The sequence below is a fragment of the Oryctolagus cuniculus genome, chromosome 12, assembly GCF_964237555.1.
Source record: "Oryctolagus cuniculus chromosome 12, mOryCun1.1, whole genome shotgun sequence".
Lineage (NCBI taxonomy): Eukaryota > Metazoa > Chordata > Mammalia > Lagomorpha > Leporidae > Oryctolagus > Oryctolagus cuniculus.
The window spans coordinates 65,638,720-65,661,684 of NC_091443.1; the positions used below are offsets into that span (position 1 = coordinate 65,638,720).

A 22,965-nucleotide genomic window follows, 5' to 3' on the forward strand; every position below is an offset into this window, starting at 1 on the left:
GCCGGCAAGGGCTTAACCTGCTATGTATGCTGCAATGCTGGTCTCTAGGCTCCGTTCTTAGTACCATAACCATTGACTCATTTAATCTTCATGATACATCTGTGAGGAACTTTATCGTCACTGCCTAATATTCATATTAGAAAACTGGGACCATGCAGCTAATAAGTATTATTATCATATAAAACCATTATATAAAATCAATGAAAATATTCTGGAGGTGGGAGTTTGGCCCGGCCATTAAGACAACTTTTCCCTATGTTAGAGTGCCTGGGTTCAATACCTGGCTCCATTCAGGACTCCAGTTTCCTGCTAGCACAAGTTGTGATGGCTAAATTATTGAGTTCCCTGCTCCCAGCTCTGGCCCTAGCAGGGGACTATTGGAAGCACTGAGGGCATAAACCTGCAGATAGGAGCTTGTGCTGCCTGTTTCTCAAATAAACACATTTTTAAATATACTGTGCTCAATAATGACATTTAATTTTTTTTCTCCTTTTGGGATGATATTTTGTTTCTTACTTGGAAGTGCTGGTTATACATTGTAGATCAGATTATACAATTATGAGAAGACAGAATACAATAAGTGCTTGCAAGCCTCAGCCTTTTTTCTTCTTTCTGCTATCTGAAACAATATAATGAATCCACTTGAATAAAGATAGATACTTTGTTCTTATCCAAATTTCTTCTGGTTCTATAGTCAAACGGTAACTATGTGATCAGAGAAATTTAAGTGGGAACATATGGAGGGTTCTTTAGGTCTATTTCACTATTAAGAAAAATGAAATCCTCTGTCTCGTCTTCTGTCTTTAGAAGAGAGGCCGTGAATTAATTCCCTTAAAGGGGAGTGGTGCCAAGAGGGCTAGTCTACAATAACCAGCAGAGAAGTGCTTAGAAGGTCCTGCTTTATCTGGTGACAGATTAATTTTTGTTTTAGGACTGATTTATTTTTTATTTTTACAAAAGATTTATTTATTTAAAAGGCAGAGTTACAGAGTGGGGGATATCTTGTATCCACTGGCTCACTCCCCAGTGGCAACAGCTGGAGCTTTTTCTGTTTCTCCCATGTGGGTACCGGGGCCCAAGCACTTGGGTCATCCTCTGCTGCTTTCCCAGGAGCATTAGCAGGGAGCTGGATTGGAAGTGGAGCAGCCAGGACTCGAACCGGCACCCATGTGGGATGCTGGCACCACATATAGCAGCTTAATCCACTATGCCACAGTGTAGGATGTTCTTCACAGCACCAAAGCAGTTGTGTAATGGGAATGGGTCACCGCCCCTACCACTGGGACCCTGCTGATGCTCAGAATATCTAGCCACTGACCATTCCTTTGTACATGTGCTTGCCTATTCAAAAAGAACTAACATGGTGAAACGGGGCACAGGGTTTTGTTGTACTGTTTCTAGGGTTACTTACCTGGCTGCCTGTTGTTCCTTAGGTGGGGAGTACTTATAAATATGAACTTCCCAAAGTTAACAGCCAGATTATTAATGGATGGCAAACTGGAGGTAGAAGGATTTTGCAGAGGAAGTACATTGACCTGGTTTTTCCACTGTTTCATCCAAAGCTCTGACTTCCTGAAGATCTGAAATGACAAGGATACAGGTTATATTTTATGTGATATAATCTGGGAACATTATGTGGGGCTTTAAGGCTAGGACATCTCTCAAAGCATGTTTTGAGATAAGCATAGTGTTGTCCCAGTATTCATTGGAGGTTGGTTCCTGGACCAAAATACCAAATATGAAAATCTGTGGATGCTCAAATTCCTTATATCAAATGGCATAGTGTTTGCATGTAATTTATGCATATCCCCTCATGTACTTTTTTTTTTCAGATTTATTTTATTTTTATTTGAAAGACAGAATTACAGAGAGAGGTAGAGACAGAGAGAGAGGTCTTCCATTCGCTGGTTCACTCCCCAGATGGCCACAACAACCGGAGCTGCGCTGATCCAAAGTCAGGAGCCAGGAGCTTCCTCCAAGTCTTCCACGTGTGGGGGGAGCAACTGGGACTAGACTGTTACTGGAATTAAGACTTATTTTATGCATCTGCTCTCCCACAATATGGCGCTGGGAGAGGAGGAAACAGCTTCTACACAGCTGCCTCCAGTTCAACCAATAAACAGCAGGACCTGCTCCTGATTGCAGGAGAGCAGCGTACTCAGCGTGTGGGTAGCAGAGTTGGGATTGGTGGAAGAGGACTAGAAAGGAGGAGAGAGACAACATGCACCAGGAACATCTAAGGGGAACACCTGTGCAGCCCCCGAGAGAGCCGGCCAGCGGTGTGCCGCTCCCCCGCGGAAGTGGGGAAAGTGGCAGGGGGAACCGCCCTTCCACGGAGGTGGAAGGGTCAGTAGCCAACCCGGGAAGAACCAGCAGCAAACCCGGGGAGGGCCGAGCAGACAAAAGAACAGCGCAGGGTCCTGTGTCGTTCCTCCACGAAGAGGGGGAGCGACACACGTGGGTGTAGGGGCCCAAGGATTTGGACCATCCTCCACTGCTATCCCAGGCCATAGCAGAGAGCTGGGTCGGAAGAGGAGCAGCCGGGACTCGAACTGGTGCCCATATGGGATGCCGGCACCTCAGGTCAGGTGTTAACCCGCTGCTCCACAGCGCCTGCCTCCCCTCATGTACTTTATATCATCTCTAGAGTACTTCTAATATCAAATACAATGTATCTTCTTTGTAAAATAGTTGCTAAACTGCATTGTTCAGGGAGTATATTAAGGAAAAAGTCTAGGGGCCAGCACAGTGATATAGTCCCATAGGGGCACCAGTTCAAGTCCCGGCTGCTTCACTTCCAATCCAGCTCTCTGCTATGGCCTGGGAAAGCAGTAGAAGATGACCCAGCTGCTTGGGCCCCTGCCAGCCACGTAGGAGACTGGAGAAAGCTGGTTCAGCTCAGCTCCAGCCATTGCAACCATTTGGGGAGTAAACCAGAGGATGAAAGACCTCTCTCTCTCCCTCTATATTCTGCCTTTCAAATCAATAAACTAATTAAAAAAAAAAAAACTCAATGAGCATCATTACTTAAAAAAAAAAGAGTCCAATATGGGAGCCTGTTTGAGTCCTGAGTGCTCCACTGTTAATGTTAAGCTCCCTGTTAATGTGCCTGGGAAATCAACAAAGTAAGGCTTAAGTGCTTGGGCCCCTGCTACCCCCATGGGAGACTTGGATGGAGCTCCAGGCTTTTAGCTTTGACCTGGCCCAGCCCTGGCTGTTGTAGCCATTTGGAGAGTAGACCAGCAGATGGAAGCGTAGGTGCACATGCTCTCTCTCTCTTTCCCTCTCCCCTTCTCTCTTCCATCCCTCCCCCTGTCTCTCTCTTTGTAACTCTACCTTTGAAATGAATAAATCTTAATAAAAAAGGAAAAAAGGATGTACATGTATAGTTCAGATAGATTTTTTTCCTGAGTATATATTACTATTTTATCTGTTCTACTTAATATGACTGGTTTAGATCTGTAATTGATGCACAGTTATTCTTAAGTGTTGAAAATTAACTGAAATGTGATCCCTGTTGAACATGGTGGTGGGAATGGGAGAGGGAAGAGATGTATAATTTGGGACATGCTCAGGCTGACTTGCCCCAAGTGGTGGAGTTGGAAGCATACCAGGGGATTCCAATTCAATCCCATCGAGGTGGCATGTACCAATGCCATCTCACTGTTCCAGGTGATCAGTTTCAGTTCACAGTAGGTCATGGTGAAGGGACTGGGAGTCAAAGGGAGCACATAGACAAGTCTAGTACCTGCTAACGCTAACTGATGGAGTAAATAAAGGGGAGAGTGATCCAACATGGGAAGTGAGATACTCAGCAGACTCATAGAATGGCAGATGTCCTAAATAGCACTCTGGCCTCAGAATCAGCCCTAAAGGCATTCGGAGCTGGCTGAAAAGCTCATGAGAGTATTTCAGGCATGGAAAGCCAAGACACTCTGGCAAAAGATCTCTGCGAGTGAGATCCCAGTGGAAAGAACAGGTCATCAAAGAAGGAGGTACCTTTCTCTGAAGGGAGGAGAGAACCTCCACTTTCTTTTTTTTTTTTTTTTTTTTTTTTTTCAAAAGGGATCACATATTTATTACTGAACCAGCCCACTGGTCACAGCCCTAATCAAACATGTCCAGCTGTCCAGATGATGGTGACATCTTCAACTTGATGTGGTGATAGTGACGTTGTGACATTGAGACAGAAGAAATGAGCACGCCATTCAAGTGCAATTCCTTATAGACCCAGCTTGGTTCTTCTCCAATGTCTCCTCTTGGAGTTATACCTGATTTTATTACCAGTTTTCATCCGAATCCATTGCGGAATGGGGCGGTTTTGTTTTTGTTTTTTGGCCAGGAACCTCTTGATTCTGAAGGTCTTGTGAGAAGACATGGCGAGGAAGAATCAGGGACACCCACCACGATGGCGGAGGAAAGGAGAAAGGAAGCAGAACCTCCACTTTCACTATGACCTGTCTAAACAAGATAAGAGTCGGAGAACTCAGAGGGCTTCCATAGCCTTGGAAACTCATGACTGGAGCATAGGGAGATTACTGATGCCATAGACAGGAGTGTCAATTGGTAAAGTCAACAACAGGAGTCACTGTGCACTTACTCCTCATGTAGGATCTCTATCCTTAATGTGCTATACATTGAGATTTAATGCTATAACGAGTACTCAAACAATATATTTCACTTTGTGTTTCTATGGGGGTGCAAACTGTTGAAATCCTTACTTAATGCATACTAAACTGATCCTCTGTAAAAAAAAAAAAAAAAAAAAAGAAATTATCAATTCCCAACTTGACTCTCACTGGGATTAAACATGACAATAGGTCTGCTCTGATTTCATCATCATTTAAAAAAAATCATCTATTATATTTCACTTTATGTTTCTGTGTGGGTGCAAACTGTTGAAATCCATACTTAATGTATACTAAGCTGATCTTCTGTATATTAAGATAATCGAAAATGAATCTTGATGTGAATGGAAGGGGAGAGGGAGTGGGAAAGGGGAGGGTTGTGGGTGGGAGGGACGGTATGGGGGGGAAGCCATTGTAATCCATAAGTCGTACTTTGGAAATTTATATGCATTAAATAAAAGTTTAAAAAAAAAAACTAAAAAAAAAATTACTATTTTAGAGAGGGAGAGAAAATTGAAAAAGAGAGCTTCCATCTGCTAATTTACTCCCCAGATGCCTTCAATAGCCAGGCTGGCCCAGACCCAAGATGGGAGCCAGGATCACTATCTAGGACTCCCCCTTGGGTGGCAGGCACTCATAACTTGAGATCTCACCTGTTGCCTCCCAGGATATGTGTTAGCAGGAAACTGGAGTCATGAGCTAGAGCTGGGTATCAAAACTAGGCACTCTGAGATGGGACATGGGCATCTTAATTGGCATCGTAACTGCTAGGCTAAATGCCCATCCTTTTATTTTTAATATTTTTGACTGGCTATTGGTTGAATTGGTGGATATAGAACCTGTGGATATAAGGGACAACTGAAAAGCTTAATGCATAGTTCAAGTGTCAACTCTGTTCTGAAGATTTCTTTAATTTGTTTCATTTTGCTCCTCATTCAGATTCTACAATATACTGGCAATAAACTATTTATTGACTCTGTGGTCTCTTTGTGCAATTATGTGGTAAATTTGGTGTGGTAAATTAAAACCAAGACAGTGTTTTAAATGTTTTTCAGACCTCTCATAGTACTCCGTGCAATGATAACTTCTTGTTAGGAAAACAGCAAATGCTTTTTTTTAAAAAAAAAAAAAAAGATTTATTTTATTTATTTGAAGGACAGAGATGCAGAGAGAGAGAGAGAGAGAGAGAGAGAGAGAGAGATCGAGAGAGAGAGATCTTGCATCTGCTGGTTCACTCCCCAAATGGCTGCGATGGCTGGAGCTGTGCTGATCCAAAGCCAGGAGCTTCCTCCAGTTCTCCCACGTGGGAGCAGGGGTCCAAGGACTTGGCCATCTTCCGCTACTTTCCCAAGCCACAGCAGAGAGCTGAATTGGAAGTGGAGTGGCTGGGACTCGAAGCAGCGCCCAATGGGTTGTTGGCACTGCAGGCAGTGACTTTACCTGTTATACCAAAGTGCCAGCCCCAAGCAAATACTTCTTAAGGTTAAGAGACCCCTACCTTCTATTTTTAAAGACTGATTTCTTTAAAAATAATTGCTTTTCCTTCTCTCCATTTTGTATGGCATAGTTTTCAGTTGGTTTTGTTCATGTTTGCCTGTGTTTCAAAATTCCTGTTGTTGTTTCTTCCTCCTCTTGTTCCTTGGGAATTGTTTAAATACATACATGAACATGGGAAATGAATCTCTGTAGCTCACATTATAGACTGGAGACATGGGTTGACATTTGGCACAGCAGTTAAATTGCCACTTGGGGAAACCTGCGTCCTGTATCAGGGAGTGCCTGGATTTAAATCCTGGCTACCCTGCTTCTGAACCAGCCTCTTGCCAGTGTACACCCTGGGAGACGGCAGGTGATGATTCAAGTACTTGGGTCCCTGCCACCACCTGGGAGACCTGCATGGAGTTTTGGGCCCCTGGCTTTGATCCAGTCCAATTCTGGAAGTTGCAGACATTTTAGGAGTGAACCAGTATATGGAATACCTCTGTCTTTAAAATTAAAATAAATAAAAATTTTAAAAATAAATAAAATAGAGATAGCAAATGGGAACTCTAGATTCATCCTTCAAAGTCAAGTAGTTTTTTTTTTTTTTTTTCCTGGAGAAATCTCCGGAAGACTAAGTACATTATCTGGTCTGTACTGGGGTCAATGCCCAAACTATGTTGGTTAACTCCCATCTAGGCTTACTGTGAGAACAGACATGTCTGTAAACATTTACTGGGTAAAGACCTAAGGATGAATGACCTACAGTGGGACTGAAGGAACAGCTCTGAATTTACCTGACATTTATGAAGATTGGAAGGTATTTCCTTGACATTCTGTGGGAGTAGGTTTGCAATGTTGGCACAGATGAGGATTGCTTTCTCTCACTAGTTTGCATTTCAAATAAACTGTTGAGTAGACAGTGACTTAAATTTGAGTACTTAATGAGCAGGGCTGTAGCGTGCTTTTCTCACAAAATTAAATTTAAAACCTTAATTTGTTAATATCTAATACTTAGCTAGCCATTAAATTTTAATTATTTCTGTCTAAGCAAAAACAAATACTGTACTTGGTAGGTGGTTGGCCTAGCAGTTGAGATACTGCCTGGGACATCTGTATCCCATATCAGAGTTCATGGGTTCAAATCTGGCTCTGATCCCAGTTCTAGCTTCCTGCTAAGGCAGACCCTGGGAGACAGCAAACAGGCATTGGCTCAAGTAGTTGTCCCTGCCACCCATCTGGGAGACCCATGTTTAGTTCCTGGCTCCTGGCTTTGGTCCAGCTCAACCTCAGCCATTGTGGACTTTTTTTTAAAATAGAAAGTTTTTATTTAATAAATATTAATTTCATAGGTACAACTTTTGGATTGTAGCGGTTCTTCCCCCTATACCTACCCTCCCACCCCCAAACCATCCTACCTCCTCCCTCTCCCATCCCATTCTTCATTAAGATTCATTTTTAATTATCTTTATATACAAAAGATCAATGCTATACTAAGATTTCAACAGTTTGTACCCACACAGACACACAAAGCATAATGTTCTGTTTGAAGACTAGTTTTACCATTAATTCTTATAGTGCAACTCATTAAGGACAGAGGTCCTACATGGGGAACAAGTGCACAGTGACTTCTGTTGTTGATTTAACAATTGACACTCTTATTTATGACATCAGTGATCACCCAAGGCTCTTGTCATGAGCTACCAAGGCTATGGAAGCCTCTTGTGTCCACAAACTCTGATATTATTTAGACAGGGCCATAGTCAAAGTGGAAGTTCTCTCCTCCCTTCAAAGAAAGGTACCTTCTTCTTTAACGGCCCCTTCTTTCTACCAGGATCTCATTCACAGAGATCTTTCATTTAGGTCATTTTTTGCCACAGTATCTTGGCTTTTCATGCCTGAAATGCTCTCATGGGCTTTTTAGCCAGATCCTAATGCCTTAAGGGCTGATTCTGAGGCCAGAGTGTTATTTAGGGCATTTGACATTTTATGAATCTGCCGTGTGCCCTGTTTCCCATGTTTGATCATTCTCTCCTTTTTAATTCTTTTTTTTTTTTGGACAGGCAGAGTTAGAGAGAGAGGGAGAGAGAGGGAGACAGACAGAAAGAAAGGTCTTCCTTCCATTGGTTCACCCCCCAAATGGCTGTTATGGCCAGCACGCTGCGCTGATCCGAAGCCAGGAGCCTGGTGCTTTTTCCTGGTCTCCCATGTGGGTGCAGGGCCCAAAGACTTGGGCCATCCTCCACTGCCTTCCCTGGCCACAGCAGAGAGCTGGACTGGAAGAGGAGCAACTGTGACAGAATCCGGTGCCCAAACCGGGACTAGAACCCGGGGTACCAGTGCCGCAAGTGGAAGATTAGCCTAGTGAGCTGCTGCGCCAGCCTCCTTTTTAATTCTATCGATCTGAAGCCAGGAGCCTGGAGCTTCCTCCAGGTCTCCCACATGGGTATAGGAGCCCAAGGACTTGGGACATCTTCCACTACTTCCCAGGCCGTAGCAGAGAGCTGAATCAGAAGTGGAGCAGCCGAGACTTGAACTGGTGCCCATATGAATGCCAGCACCACAGGTGGCAGCTTTACCTGCTACGCCACAATGCCAACCCCAAGAAAGAATTTTAATTATTTATTTATCATAAAAGTTTGTTGAAGGGGTTTAGAAAATTTTTTTAATAAGTTAAAACTTGTTCCAAATAAATTGGACTATATTAAGGATGGTATCTATATTCATGTATCTTTTCCAGAATAAGTGCATTATTTTGTTATACGTTATAGTATTTTTATACTTTATTGTTATTATATTTTTTCCATTTGTATCCATAAGGACAACTCGAAAGAGTCATCTTTCTCTCTGACCCTTAAGTTATATGAGGGTACCTGAGAGAATGGGGAATCTTTTTGAATGGTCCTTATACATGCAAATGAAAAAAAATTCTGTGTGTGTAATAAAACATGTTTTTACTTTGTGCCAAACATTATTTTAAAGCTTCACATGTGTTAATATAGCCAGTCCTTTTAAAGACCCTGTGAAGCTTGGGCCAGGGTGAGGGGGCTGGTTGGGGGTGTGTTTGTGCACAGCTGACAGCTGAGCAGGTTAAGTCCAAATCCCCTGTGGAAGTACTGAATCCCATATGGGAGTGCTATTTGACTCTCGAGTCTCAGCTCCTCCGCTTCTGATCCAGAGTCCTCCCAATGCACCCGAAAAGGCAGTGGGTAATGGCCCAAGTATTGGGTTCCCACCACTCACATGGGAGGCCCAGATGGAATTCCTGGCTCCAGGCTTCAGCCCCAGCTGCTGTGGGTATCTGGGAAGTGAACCAGGAGATGGGAGATGTCTCTCATTGTCTTTCCCTCTCTATGTCACTCAGCCTTTCAAATAAATAAAGATCTGTAAGGTATAGGAGCTATTTTTATCTCCATTTCATAAATGAGGCAACTGAAATAAGTTTACTTGCATGAAAGAGCCAAGTTTGGAACCTAGACAGCTCCAAAAGCTGTCTTCTAGTGTAACTGTTTATAGGAAATGATAAATCATTCTAAGTCATTTCCCCAACTAAGTTAAGTCCTCATTAAATTGTATATTTTTACATGACTGCTCTGTCTTCAACTAAGGCATTCTAATTTTTTTTTTAAGATTTTTTATTTATTTGAAAGGTAGAGTTACAGAGAGAGGGAGAGATGGAGAGAAAGGTCTTCTATCCCCTGGTTCACACCCCAAATGGCCACAATAGCTGGAGCTGAGCTGATCCAGAGCCAGGAGGTTCTTCTGGGTTTCCCACACGGGTGGAGAGGCCCAAGCATGGGTGTCTTCTACTGCTTTCACAGGTCAACTAAGGCATTCTGAACCCTGCTTTTCTATACCACTATAGCAAGTTCAGAGACAGGATGGGTTAATAGAGCCACAGATGGTATTAACCTTGTCTCAGCATCTATGGGTGATAAAAAGTCTAATTACAGTTCTGGGTTACTTAAGGTTTTCCCAAGTAACTAATAGCGTTAGTGAAACCATATGTTTGAACAGTTTCCAGAAGTTGTCAGGAATCATTTTCCAGTTTACAGATTCCTGCTAATGGAGTTATGTTTTAGTTCCAGTGTTTTTTTTTTTTTTTAATACTAAATTCTTTTGACCTTGAAATACATTTGTAGTTATCCCTCATGCAACATTCTGGTAACTGCATTTGAAATTAATGTTTCATTATTTTGAATCCTTTCTCATCCTAAAATGAAGTCATGTGGGACTTTTTTGTTATTAGTCTACTTGGGATTGGGAAGATAATATAAACAGTCATTATGTCATTCCCGAGGGTCAGCGCTGTGTGTGTGTTGGGTAAAGCCACTCCCTGCAGTGCTGGCGTCCCATGTGGGTACTGCTTTGAGTCCTGGCTGCTCCACTTCTCATCCAGCTCTCTGCTAATGCACCTGGGAAAACAGTGGAGGATGCCCCAAGTGCTTGGGCCCCTGCACCCATGTGGGAGACCCAGAAGAAGCTCCTGGCTTTGAATCTGCCTAGCCCCAACCGTTTGTGGCTATTTGGGGAGTGAACCAGTGAATGGAAGAGATCTCTCTTTCTCTCTCCCTCTCTCTCTCACTTTACCTTTCAAAATAAATAAATATTTTTTAAATAAATTTCCATGTGTCTGATAATGTGGCTGTCTCAAGTAATCAGGGAAGTCTATCCCTTAAGATTCATCTTACTGCATTTGGTTTTTTGAACTCTTTTTTTTTAAAGATTTTATTTATTTATTTGCAACTCAGGCATCTTATTTGCCATCTGTGTGTTTTCATTGGTAAGTATCTGTTCAGATCCTTTGCTCATTTTTTAAAAAGATTTATTTATTGGACAGAGTTAGAGAGAGGTAGAAAGAGAGAGAGAGGTCATCCATCCACTGGATTACTCTTCAAATGTCTGCAATGGCCAGAGCTGAGCTGATCCAAAGCCAGGAGCCAGGAGCTTCTTCTGGTCTCCCATGTGGGTGCAGGGGCCTAAGCATTTTGGCCATCTTCCGCTGCTTTCCCAGGCACATTAGCAGGGAGCTGGATCAGAAGTGGAGCAGGAGCCAGCTCTGTGGCGTAGTGGGTAAAGGTGCCACCAGCAGTGCCGGCATCCCATAGGAGCACCGGTTGGAGTTCCAGCTGCTCCACTTTCAATTCAGCTCTCTGCTATGGCCCGGAAAGCAGAAGACAGCCCAAGTCCTTGGGCCCCTGCACCCACGTGGGAGATCCAGGAGAAGCTCCTGGTTCCTGGCTTTGGATCAGCCTAGCCCCGGCCATTGGGGCCAACTGGAGAGTGAAGCAGTGGATGGAAGACCTCTCTCTATTACCTCTTTCTGCATATGCCTCTCTGTAATTCTGCCTTTCAAATAAATAATTAAATAATAAATAAATAAATAAATAAATCTATCTTTTTAAAAAAATAATGTCTGCTTAAAAAATGAAGCAGCTGGGACTCAAAGTAGTGCCCATATGGGACACCAGCGCTGCAGGCCTGGGCTTTAACCTGCTGCACCAGGTGCCGACCCCCTTTTTTGTTAATTTTTGAATTGGTTTGTCCACTTTCTTGTTGAGTTTTAAGAGTTCTTTATATATTTTGGATAATAGGCCTTTTTATAAGAAATGTGTTTTGTAAATATTTTCTCAATCTATGGCCCATCTAATGTTTTTGAAAACTTAATTGTTTTTATTTATTTGAAAGAGAGAGATGGAAACTGAGACTTTGGTTCCAATCTACTGACTCACTCCTTAAATATTGTAGAACAGCTAGGACTCAGCCACGCTGGAACCAGGAGCCAGGAACTCCATCCAGGTCTCCCAAGGGGGTGACAGGGTCTCAGTACTGGAGCCTCATCTGCTGCCTACACACGTTAGTAGGAAGCTAGATTAGAAGCAGAGGTGGAGGTGGGATTCTACCCTAGGCTTGAACTCAAATATCAGATTCAGGCATCCCAAGCAGCAGCTTAACCCACTGCACCATAATGCCTGCCTTTCAAAACGCTAAGGCTGATTTTTTTTTTTTCCGCACCAAGGAAGTTACAATGACCTAAGCCTCACAGTTCTTGAAGAATGTTATATGCATCTTAAACAGTTTCCACCAGTCTTAGGTTTGGTGTCTAGTGGTTTTGCCTGTTGACATCTTTTCTATCCAGTGAAAATGGCATTTTCAACGTTATTTTCATGAAACCTTCAGGCAGTTACTTGAATTTAGATAAAGACAAGGACAAAGCAACATTCTGTTGTTTTTCTCACAGTTCATACTGAGCTCATTCTCCTAAGCTGTGCAGACTGTGGAAAGAAATAACCCTTATATCTAGATGGTGGCCTTGCTCTGTGTGCACCTGCTTCTTGGGCACTAGAAAGAAAGGTGGAGTTTTATTAAAGATACTCCACCTAGTAAATGGATGACAGCCAACCTAAATGGTCTAACGAAGAGAAATACTCACATACTACCCATTCTTCAATCTCTGGAGATTTCACCCTGACAGATTTCAGGGAATAAAAAACAATCTTGCCCAATTTTCAGCTTTTCTAATAAAGAGTTAACAAATGGAGAGAATTACAGGGGAGATTGTGGAGGGAGTGGGACTTGTACAATGTCCAAGTCTTTCACTGCCCACTGTGTTCTTTTGGCCCTGTACCTGAATGAATACTGGATGCATTAAAAAACAGATAATTCACTATCCAAGAAGCACTATTGCAACTGCTAAAACATAGAGCAGGTAATACAGTCTTGAGGTAGCAGCTCTTTTTATCCCCAGGTACGTGTATTATCTCAGAAGTCACAACAAACCTGTAGTATAGATACAAAATATTCATTTTATGGCTACAGAAACTGAGTCTCCCAAGAGTTGAGTAACTTGCCCAATATTATATAGCAGGACTGGGAAACATCTGGTTCACAGGCCATACAAGGCCCACAGAATCATTTTTTGTCTGTCCCTGCCAAGGCAAATACAGGCAGGACTTGAAATTCAAAAAATCTATTGCAAGCTAATTATTTTTTAAAGATTTATTTATTTGAAAGTGTTACCAAGAGAAAGAGGAGAGACAGAGAAAGAGATATTCTATCTGCTGGCTCACTCCCCAAATGACCTCAATGGCTGGAAAGGGCTTCTTTCCCAGGCAATAGCAGGGAGCTGGATTGGAAGTGGATCAACCAGGACTCAAACTGGTGCCTCTCTGGGATGCTGGCACTACAGACAGTGTTTTTTTTTTTATTGTTTTAAATTTTATTTTATTTATTTGATATTTGACAGAGCTACAGAGGAGGTAGACACAGACACACACACACACAAATGTCTTCCATCTGCTGGTTCACTCCCCAAATGGCTGCAATGGCCGGAGTTGAGCCGATCTGAAGCCAGGAGCCAGGAGCTTCTTCCAGGTCTCCCACACGGGTGCAGGGGTCCAAGGACTCGAGCCATCTTCCACTGCTTTCCCAGGCCACAGCAGAGAGCTGGATCAGAAGTGGAGCAGCTGGGACTTGAACTGGTGCCCATATGGGATACCGGCACTGCAGGCCAGAGCTTTAAACCACTGCACCACAGCGCCGGCCCCCAGACAGTGGTTTAACATTGCGCCACAGTGCTGGCCCAGACCAGTTTTTAAGTGGATGATTTACAGTCTGCAAATGATGTTACAAGTGTCCAAATGGCCTTGACAGAAGAAAGGTTCATACAGCTTTTTTTTTTTTTTTTTTGGCAGGCAGAGTGGACAGTGAGAGAGAGAGAGAGAGAGAGAGAGACAGAGAGAAAGGTCTTCCCTTTGCCGTTGGTTCACCCTCCAATGGCTGCCGCGGCCGGCGCACTGTGGCCGGCGCACCGCGCTGATCCGATGGCAGGAGCCAGGTACTTCTCCTCGTCTCCCATGGGGTGCAGGGCCCAAGGACTTGGGCCATCCTCCACTGCACTCCCTGGCCACAGCATAGAACTGGCCTGGAAGAGGGGCAACCGGGACAGAATCCGGTGCCCCGACCGGGACTAGAACCCGGTGTGCCGGCGCCGCAGGTGGAGGATTAGCCTAGTGAGCTGCGGCGCTGGCCGTCATACAGCTTTGAAGTGTGAGAACCCTACTACAAAGTGGAGCCACATCAGGTAATTCACAGAATTGAAGGGAAAGTTGAAAAATGAGTAGGAAAGCAAGGGACCCTGGGTAGCAGAGACCCCAGACAAAGCCATGTCACAAAATAGTCTAATTTGAGCACCACATCTGGCATTTCTACCACTGTAATGTGACTCTGGGTGCCACCATAAAGAATATATCAATGATTACTTTGTGTCTCTTTTAGAAATGAAGTGGAGGCTGGCTCCGCGGCTCAATAGGCTAATCCTCTGCCTGCGGTGCCAGCACACCGGGTTCTAGTCCCAGTCAGGGGGCCGGATTCTGTCCCAGTTGCCCCTCTTCCAGGCCAGCTCTCTGCTGTGGCCCGGGAGTGCAGTGGAGGATGGCCCAAGTCCTTGGGCCCTGCACCCCATGGGAGACGAGGAGAAGCACCTGGCTCCTGGCTTCAGCAGCAGCCACTGGGAGGTGAACCAACGGAAAAGGAAGACCTTTCTTATATTTCTTTTTTTATTATTTTTAAATTTTATTTATTTATTTTTATTTTTTAGACAGGCAGAGGGACAGTGAAAGAGAGAGACAGAGAGAAAGGTCTTCCTTTGCTGCGGCTAGCGCACCGTGCTGATTCGATGGCAGGAGCCAGGTACTTCTCCTGGTCTCCCATGGGGTGCAGGGCCCAAGCACTTGGGCCATCCTCCACTGCACTCCCTGACCACAGCAGAGAGCTGGCCTGGAAGAGGGGCAACCGGGACAGAATCCGGTGCCCCGACTGGTATTAGAACCCGGTGTGCCGGCATGCAAGGCGGAGGATTAGCCTGTTGAGCCACGGTCCCGGCCAGGAAGACCTTTCACTCTGTCTCTCTCTCGCTGTCCACTCTGCCTGTCAAAAAAAAAAAAAAAAAGAAGAAGAAGGAAGGAAGAAATGAAGTGGAAGTATCTGTGTGGTTAATGTGCTTCATTGCATGTGCTGGTGTGGTAGCTGCCAGGAGTAGAGAGGAGTGTCTGGCCTGATTGGCCTCTGTCCCAGCGAGCCTGACATAATCAGAAGTTCCCTTCAAACTGGAAGATAATCTGGATGCTGGGCATCGGCAATACAAAGGGTAAACGTCTACCACCCAGCCGCGGCATGCAGATATGGCATTCTGCTGAGGACTTGTTGAGTGGGAAAGCCTGGCTGGGTTTTCCTGAGACCAGGATCTGCCCCATAGAATTCAGTGGGACTTCCAGGCAGTACACAAAATGCAGCAGTTTTCACAGGAGGACCTTTGGCTGTTTCTGGTTCATCACGGAGGTAAATGGCTGACAGAACCAGTTAGCTGTTAGGTTCATTCTGAGGAGGGAGCATGTAGAAAATAGACTCACAGGGAAAACCCTTTGTTTCCAGGCCCAGAGTGGTATCTCAAAATCCCAAGTTTGTATGATACTGGCAGTGTTTCACTGTAGCTTTATCTGATTAACCATATTAAACATTGCTTTTGGAAAGGGAAGTTATTTCACTTGCGTGTCTTTGCCCTTCTCCTAGATCTCTTGGCCTTCACACTAGGGACCATATAGTTTTTGTATCTTTAGTATCTTGTATTATGCCCAGCATAGAGTAGGCACTTTTAAAAATACTTGAATGTTTGACTTACTGGATTTTCTGAAGCTATCTTTCTCTGAAGCTGAATTGACTATTGTAAAATGGTGGGGAATTTGTAATCACATATGTTTTAAAATCTTACGATTTTTAAAAATTAAAGTAGTAATTCTAATAGCCCTTATTTTCCTGCTAGACTATGGTCTTTTTAACTGTTGAACTTTTTATCAAGTAAAGCCATTAAGCTTTTGACTACAATGTCAATTTAAGCACATTATCTCAAAAAATTAAGCTATTAAGTTAAAAAGGCTGTAAAAAAGTAATAAAAACTCAAAAGTAATAATTCTAAATCTGCCAGCAAAAGCAGGACCACAGTGACACGTGCTCTGCTCCTGTTGTTCCAGGTGTTCCGGGACCTGGGGGCTGAAGTACTCAGTGGAGCTACCAAAGGCTACAACATATGCCTTTTTGCCTATGGCCAAACAGGCTCTGGGAAGACATACACCATGCTGGGGACCCCAGTGAGTATGGTATTGTAACGAGCCCTCTTTCTAATGCCTCAGCAAGCCTAGATCTTGTGCTGTCCTCACCCCCGTGGGGTGGAATGTGATTTCCACAGAGTGAGTCTGCTTCATCAAGATGTAGTGAGCCCTCTTCTGTATTAAGAATGAGTTTTCAGCACTTCACTGAAATGTACACTTTGAATAATGAGTACTTTTTTATTAAAACCTGAAGGGCCTGAGGGTTTACCTCTCTGATGAAGCAGTCTTTGTCAGTGTTACTGAATGTCTCATAGTATTTCCAGGGTCATCACTTGAAATTTTTTTTAAGATGTATTTTTGTATTTGAAAGAGTTAGAGAGAGAGAGATCTTCCATCTGTTGATTCACTCCTGAAGTGGCTGCAAGATCCAGGAGCTTCGTCCAGGTATCCTACGTGAATGGTGGGGCCTAAACATTTAGGCTATCTTCTGCTTTTCCTAGGCCATTAGCAGGCAGCTGAATCAGAAGTGGAGCAGCCAGGATATGAACTGGCACCCATGTGAGATTGCAGCATTGCAGGTGGTGGCTTTACCTATATACTACAATGCCGCCCCCATTATTTGAAAATTTTTAACACCTTGATTAGGGACAAGATTTAGCTTGAGCTTTAAATGCTGGCCTGGACTATGTGGAGTTGTTGTTGTGGTCGTGAAATCAGACATGACCCCCTAAAATTTATACAAAAATGTGGCCCCTTAGAGTTCCCCAGAATTGCTATCTGGGATGCCACATGTGCTATCGGAATTTGGGGTGCCATACGATTTCACCATATGCTTACTAATAAGTCCCCGATATTAGAAAGCCCAAGAGGGTTCTTGCCGAATATTTGGAGAAGAATTCTAAATACCTGCACAGACAATCGAGGCAGCATGGTACATTTAAAGCTTTATTTAGTGAGAAAGATGCATAGGAGAGTGAGAGCTTTATTAAGAGAAAGAGGTAAATTTTGGTTCATATCGAGCACCAGGAACCAGCCACATGGATGAGCATCTAGGCCAGGAAGCCTAGAGCACATGCCCGAAGGCCATGTGCCCTGGAGGCGCAGGGCTACAGGAAGCCTCCTCCTGGCAAGAGGCCAGGGAAGAGGAGGAGGCCTGGATACATCATGTCCTAGGCTTTTAACCCACTACCAAAGGGGTGTGGTTGGCACCCAGGTGTAGCCAGGTAGGGGGATGAGGTCACACAGGGGCGTGGTGAAGGTATCAGGGCGTGAAGTCACATAGGGGTGTGGCAAAGGCGTGTTCTTCCAGTTTCACAAATCTAATCAATTTTAGCCTGTATGCCTGCCTATTTCAGCTGAAGTTGGAAGCTCACAGGTTAGATCCATATATTAAAAGAAAGCAGGAGAAGCAGTTACTAGGCTATGAGCTGTAAAAATATTAGGGGCCTGGCACTGTGGAGTACTGTGCAAAGCTGCCACCTGCAGCACTGGCATCCCATATGGGTGCCCATTCCAGTCCTGGCTGCTCCACTTCTGATCCAGCTTCCTGTTAATGGCCTTGGAAAGCAGTGGAAGATGGCCCAAGTACTTGGGCCCCTGCACCCTCGAGGGAGATCTGGAAAAGGCTTCTGGCTTCGGATCAACCAGCTCCAGACATTGTGACCACTGGGGAAGTGAACCAGTGGATGGAAGATCTCTGCCTCTCCCACTCTTTCTGTAACTCTACCTTTCAAATAAATAAATACATCTTTAAGAAATTTATGATTTAATGCAAGCCTTCCTTTATCACAGAAAATTAGGAAGGCAGAGTTCCTTATGTATACTTTGTTGTAGGTTTAGAAGTATCATGGTGAGGTGAATTGGTGGAGTAGATGACCCATCTACTAACACCACACATGGACATTGTGTAGGACACTATTACTCCTGGAAGATTATCTGCTGCCTTGGGCCCAACTCCTTGTCTACTTTTTCTCTGTTCAATGTGATGTCACATATTTAAAATTAGTAAAAGAAATTTCCTACTCAAACAGGTAGAGCCTTTACTTGAATGCACATTAACAGTGGGTACATGATGGAGAAAGAAGCCAGTTTTATCTAAACGTATTTTGAACACCCGTGTATTCTAGTTCCCCCATGTGTAGAGTTAGGAGGTAGGAGGTCTAAAAGGGACCACATTAGTAAAATTGGTTTATCCAAGAAGGATGTAACCTTCATTGCATGAAAGCAGCTATGCAACTGAACATGAGCTTGAGGGTTTCCAGTTGATCCTTTCCTCTATTCCTTCTGGTGGTGATGACCTGCCTCTCCCATGAGTGTTTCTTAAGGGCACTGGCACACAGAATTTTTTATACCCCCAGAGGAAATGCCTGATGTGAAGGGGGTAGCACCAGGAGCCCACTGAGAGCATGGCTCTTTGGTTCCTGGGTGTTTAGTGAGAGACATCATCATCCTGCATAAGCAATAACATTTCCTGCTTTTTTTGTTCTCCAGGCCTCCCTTGGGCTGACACCACGGATATGTGAGGTACAGACTCTATTTTGTCTCTGTTCTTCCCCTCCAAGTAGGTCTCCTTTGTACCCTCCCTTCAGTAAAATCCCATCTCTCTGGTTTGTGTAGGGTCTTTTCATCAGGGAGGAAGACTATGCCTCATTGCCTTCTTCTTGTAGGATAAAAGTCAGGTAAGAACTATCAAGCTGTAGTACCTCAAGAATTTTGTTGCCACTCCTAATTCTAGCATGTTCCGCTGTCTTCTCTGCTTCTCGAATCACAAGAGGGGTGGAGAAAGATAAAGGGAAATATCTTGAATTCAGGGAAATGAGAAACATATAGGAAATTTAATTCCCTACCCTTGGCTTAATAAACAGGTCTCTTCTTTTGTGATCCAGCTCACCCTATCTGCCTACCTTATTTTTCCTTCACTTCTATTCCATTTCACACTAGCTTTGGGGATTTTTCTTTGAGCCCTGGGTGGTGCTACAGGGAAGTAGTTCTCAAACTATTTTTCAGACTAGCAGTGCTTGTTCCAAGATAGTTTTAACCAATCTTGAGTGAAATTGTTGGTGGAGGGTTACCAGTTTGCCTTTATTTCATGTTTGTTTAGAAAGGCAGAGTGATAAGGAGCTGTTGTTATGGTGTAGCGGGTCAAACCTCTGCCTGCAGTGCTGGCACTAGTTCAAGTCCTGGCTGATCAGCTTCTGAGTCAGCTCCCTGCTAATGTGCCTGGAAAAACAACAGAAGAGGGCCCTACTCCTTGGGCCTTGCACCCACATGGGAGACCAAGATAAAGCTGCTGGCTTTGGCCTGGCCCAGTCCTGGCTTTTGCAGCCATTTGGGGAGTGAACCAGCAGATAGAAGCATTCTCTGTCCAGCATGCCCCTACCCCCCATCTTTCTAGGTAACTCTGCCTTTCAAATAAATAAAATAAATCTTAAAAAAAAGGGGGTAGGTAGGAGGGCAGAGTGATAGAGAAAGGGAGAGAGAGAGAAAAAGAGAGAGAGGTATCGATCTTCCATCTGTGGTTCACTCCCCAAATGACTGCAATGGCCAGAGCTGGGCTGATCTGAAGCCAGCAGCTTCTTCTGGGTTTCTCACATAGATACAGGGGCCCAAAGGCTTGAACCATCTTCTGCTGCTTTCCCAGGGAGCTAGATCAGAAGCGGAACAACTGGGACTTGAACCAGCAACCCCCATTGGATGCCAGCATTTCAGGTGGCAGCTTTACCTACTGTGCCACCACGTCAGCCCTCATTCCAGGTTTTAATAATTACACCTGTTTCTCTTTATAAGGACTGATATGACAGTAGGTATCTACTAGATACTGTACGCCTTATACAGGATCCCGGTGTATGAAACGGATCACATTAGATTTGGTCTACTTGAAGCTGAGTTATCAGCTGTAACCCTTTGCACTTAGCTTCCCTCAGTGCTCAGCAGTGGCCCTTGAGTGCCTTCACAGAACAATAGAGCAGCTTAAGGATCACATTTGGAAGTCACTCCAGAGACAAGCTTTGTAGACTATGATACGGAGGCCTGATGCAGGTAAAGTCTGATAACAGCATGTGCTAAAATGCATGCTGAGATTGCCCCTTAATGGCTAAACTTGAATCAGCACCAACATTTTAAACCTGAAACTGAGAAGTAATGGCAGCCAGTGCTCAAAATTCTATTGTACACGTGCAGAAAGAGGCTCGAGTGGTCCTCTGAAGCCAGAGATCCAAGTCTTAGAGTGTCAGAGGTAGAACTGGAACAGGGATTAGGACCTTCGGGTTCTTGGCTTAGTGTTTTTTCTACTTTCCTCAAAATCTGATTATATTGCCCTTTCTATACTTGTCTCTAGTTTTCTGGAAATCTATAATGAACGGGTACGGGATCTGTTGAAACAGTCTGATCAAAGAAAGTCGTATACCCTGCGGATCCGAGAGCACCCGGAGATGGGGCCATACGTACAAGGTGAGCTCTGGTGGTCCTAGAAATCTGAGACCAAAGTCAAGCCTAGGGAGCCCTCAGTGTTCACCAGTTCACCCAACATATGGGCAACGAATACTTACCGTATGGAAGCTGTAGTACTAGACACTGAACATGTGCTAATAACAAGAGAAGACATAAGGCTGCCTTCATAGGCCAGCTTGGAATGTAGTGGAAACGAGTCAGAAAAGAAGACATTTAATTACAAGTTGTGATACAGGCTGATAAAAAGTGCTGGAAAGGCTGTTGGGAGGTGTAGGTGACTGAACCGCAAGGGCTGGTTGGGAGAAGCCCCTCTGAGGAGATAACATGTAAACCGAGACCTGAAGGCACCGCAGGAACCAGTCATGTGAGGAGAGGGGTATTTCACGTAGAGAAGTGGCGAGAGCAAGAACCTTGAGAGGAAGCCTTGATGCCTGCCTGCTTAGTGAGTGAAGGACAAGTGGCCTGGAATAAGGTGGGGTCGGTAGGTGCCAAGCCTGGCAGGGCCCTTGATTGGTTCCCAGATAAATCAATCTCTTTTCCAGGGTACTTTCTCTTCCATTGATGCTGATAGAGGGGAGGGTGAGAGAGACAGGGAGATGTCAGATGTGGTACAAAGTCAGATTTGCTTCCTCATGAAGCATTGACAGTTTTTAGTAGCATCCATCTTATTTCATTAGGCTGGGTCCTGCTACTAATCAGGGAAAGGTGGGTTCCTTTGTGAAGGAAGTTCTTATCGTTTCAGACTGGTTATATGACATAATATAAATATTGTTTTGTTCTCACAGCAGTATCCTAACTTAAATCCTGACAAGGAAAGGGACATCTCTTCTGATTGGGCCATGGCAAAGGGATGACCCGATATTTGTACCAGCTGCTGATTCTGCTACCTGTGTTTTTCTCAAAATATTCATTTGTAAATATCGGCCTGTAAGGACAGAAATACCATTTGCTACATTTAGAGCCACTTTGAGTTTCCTCAGTAAAATTCTATGGATGTACTTTGCTATGTAGAGTGCATACTTTCAAGGCAGACCACAAGATTATTCAGTAATGTCCAGCCTCTTATCTTAAATTGTCTTTTCACCAGAAGTGATTTCAGACATAGTCCAAATGTCCTCATTGTGTAGAAGATGAGATGAGGTCTTGGAAAAGTTAAGGGACATTCCCATTGTCACATGGTTAGTTGGCTTAGAGTTGGAACTTGGAACTTTGCCTGCAACTGGAAGAGAGGAATGGGACAGAATCCTGTACATTGAGCATCTGATAAACGTTAGGGTTGTAGATTCTTTATCAGTATAGTACCTGTAACCCAGAGAAAATAAGAACTCACAGTCATACAACTTGGGTCGTATATCCAAAGTTGGCAACTGGATCAGGATTAAAATTGCAGGGCTCATGATGGAAGGCTTAGGACTCTTTGGAATATCTTTAAGAAGTAAGGAGGAAGAATGTTGTGTAGAATATAAACTCTAAGCCAGCATAAAGTATCTTAGGTGCTTTGGACTTTGTCAAAGCATTACAAATATGGTAGGCATTGCTTCTATTTCTTACTGAAGGAGCTATGACCAAATAGTGTAGCCAAGAACCTAAATAGTCACAAGGAACTGTACTATCCCTGTTATTGCTGTCTGATGACATTTTATCAAACTTCATTTCCTAAAATATTGTCTATGTTTATACATCTGTCTTGTCTATTTACCTTACCTTTCTTTGGACTCATGTATTCTGTGACTATAACTCCAAAACAGAAAGTGATCTCTGCTTTGAAACATTCTATAGGAATTTATTGAGTACCTATCAGATACCTATTTGATAGTATTCAAAAACATGGGTAGAAAAATTAAATTAAAAAAATTTATTTTAGTGCAAAACATCTTTGAAATCCATGTATAGCTTTTTCATTTTGTGCATTTCCCACAAGCTTTTTGAAGTACTCTTGTGCTATTCAGGATATCCTGGGAAATAAGAGAGGTTTTCAGAATGTTCATGGAAAATGCGTTTTTTTAAGAAAACTGTACATATACTTCAAAAAAATTTTTTTAAAGATTTATTTGAGTTACACAGAGAAGAGAGGCAGAGAGAGAGAGAGAGAGAGAGAGATATCCTCCATCCGCTGGTTCACTCCCCAACTGGCCACAATGGCCAGAGCTGTGCCAATCTGAAGCCAGGAGCTTCCTCAGGGCTTCCCATGTTGGTGCAGGGGCCCAAGGACCTGGGCCATCTGGTGCTGCTTTTCCGGGCCAAAGCAGAGAGCTGGATTGGAAGAGGAGCAGCTGGGACTAGAATTGGTGCCAATATGGGAT

General features: G+C 43.9%; 2 protein-coding genes across 16 annotated transcripts in view; one reads left to right on the forward strand and one right to left on the reverse strand.

Moving 5' to 3' along the window:
* STARD9 (StAR related lipid transfer domain containing 9) overlaps positions 1-22,965 on the forward strand; it is a 136,290-nt gene that overhangs the window by 41,303 nt on the left and 72,022 nt on the right. For 13 of the 15 annotated variants that reach the window (XM_051822022.2, XM_051822025.2, XM_051822030.2 and 10 more), the window contains exons 4-7: positions 16,136-16,252; positions 18,704-18,736; positions 18,830-18,891; positions 20,550-20,662. In XM_051822022.2, coding sequence (XP_051677982.2) covers positions 16,136-16,252; positions 18,704-18,736; positions 18,830-18,891; positions 20,550-20,662 — 325 coding nt within the window. The other 2 variants (XM_070054067.1, XM_070054065.1) reach the window with 2 other exon arrangements.
* Positions 4,030-4,432, reverse strand: LOC108177031 (large ribosomal subunit protein eL39). Its single transcript, XM_051850524.2, has one exon. It carries the CDS (start codon positions 4,376-4,378, stop codon positions 4,223-4,225), a length of 156 nt encoding a protein of 51 aa, XP_051706484.2. The 5' UTR covers positions 4,379-4,432; the 3' UTR covers positions 4,030-4,222.

Bases quoted from the DNA above. Each gene is read 5' to 3' on its own strand.
- LOC108177031 (XM_051850524.2), bottom strand. From the start codon at position 4,378: ATGTCTTCTCACAAGACCTTCAGAATCAAGAGGTTCCTGGCCAAAAAA.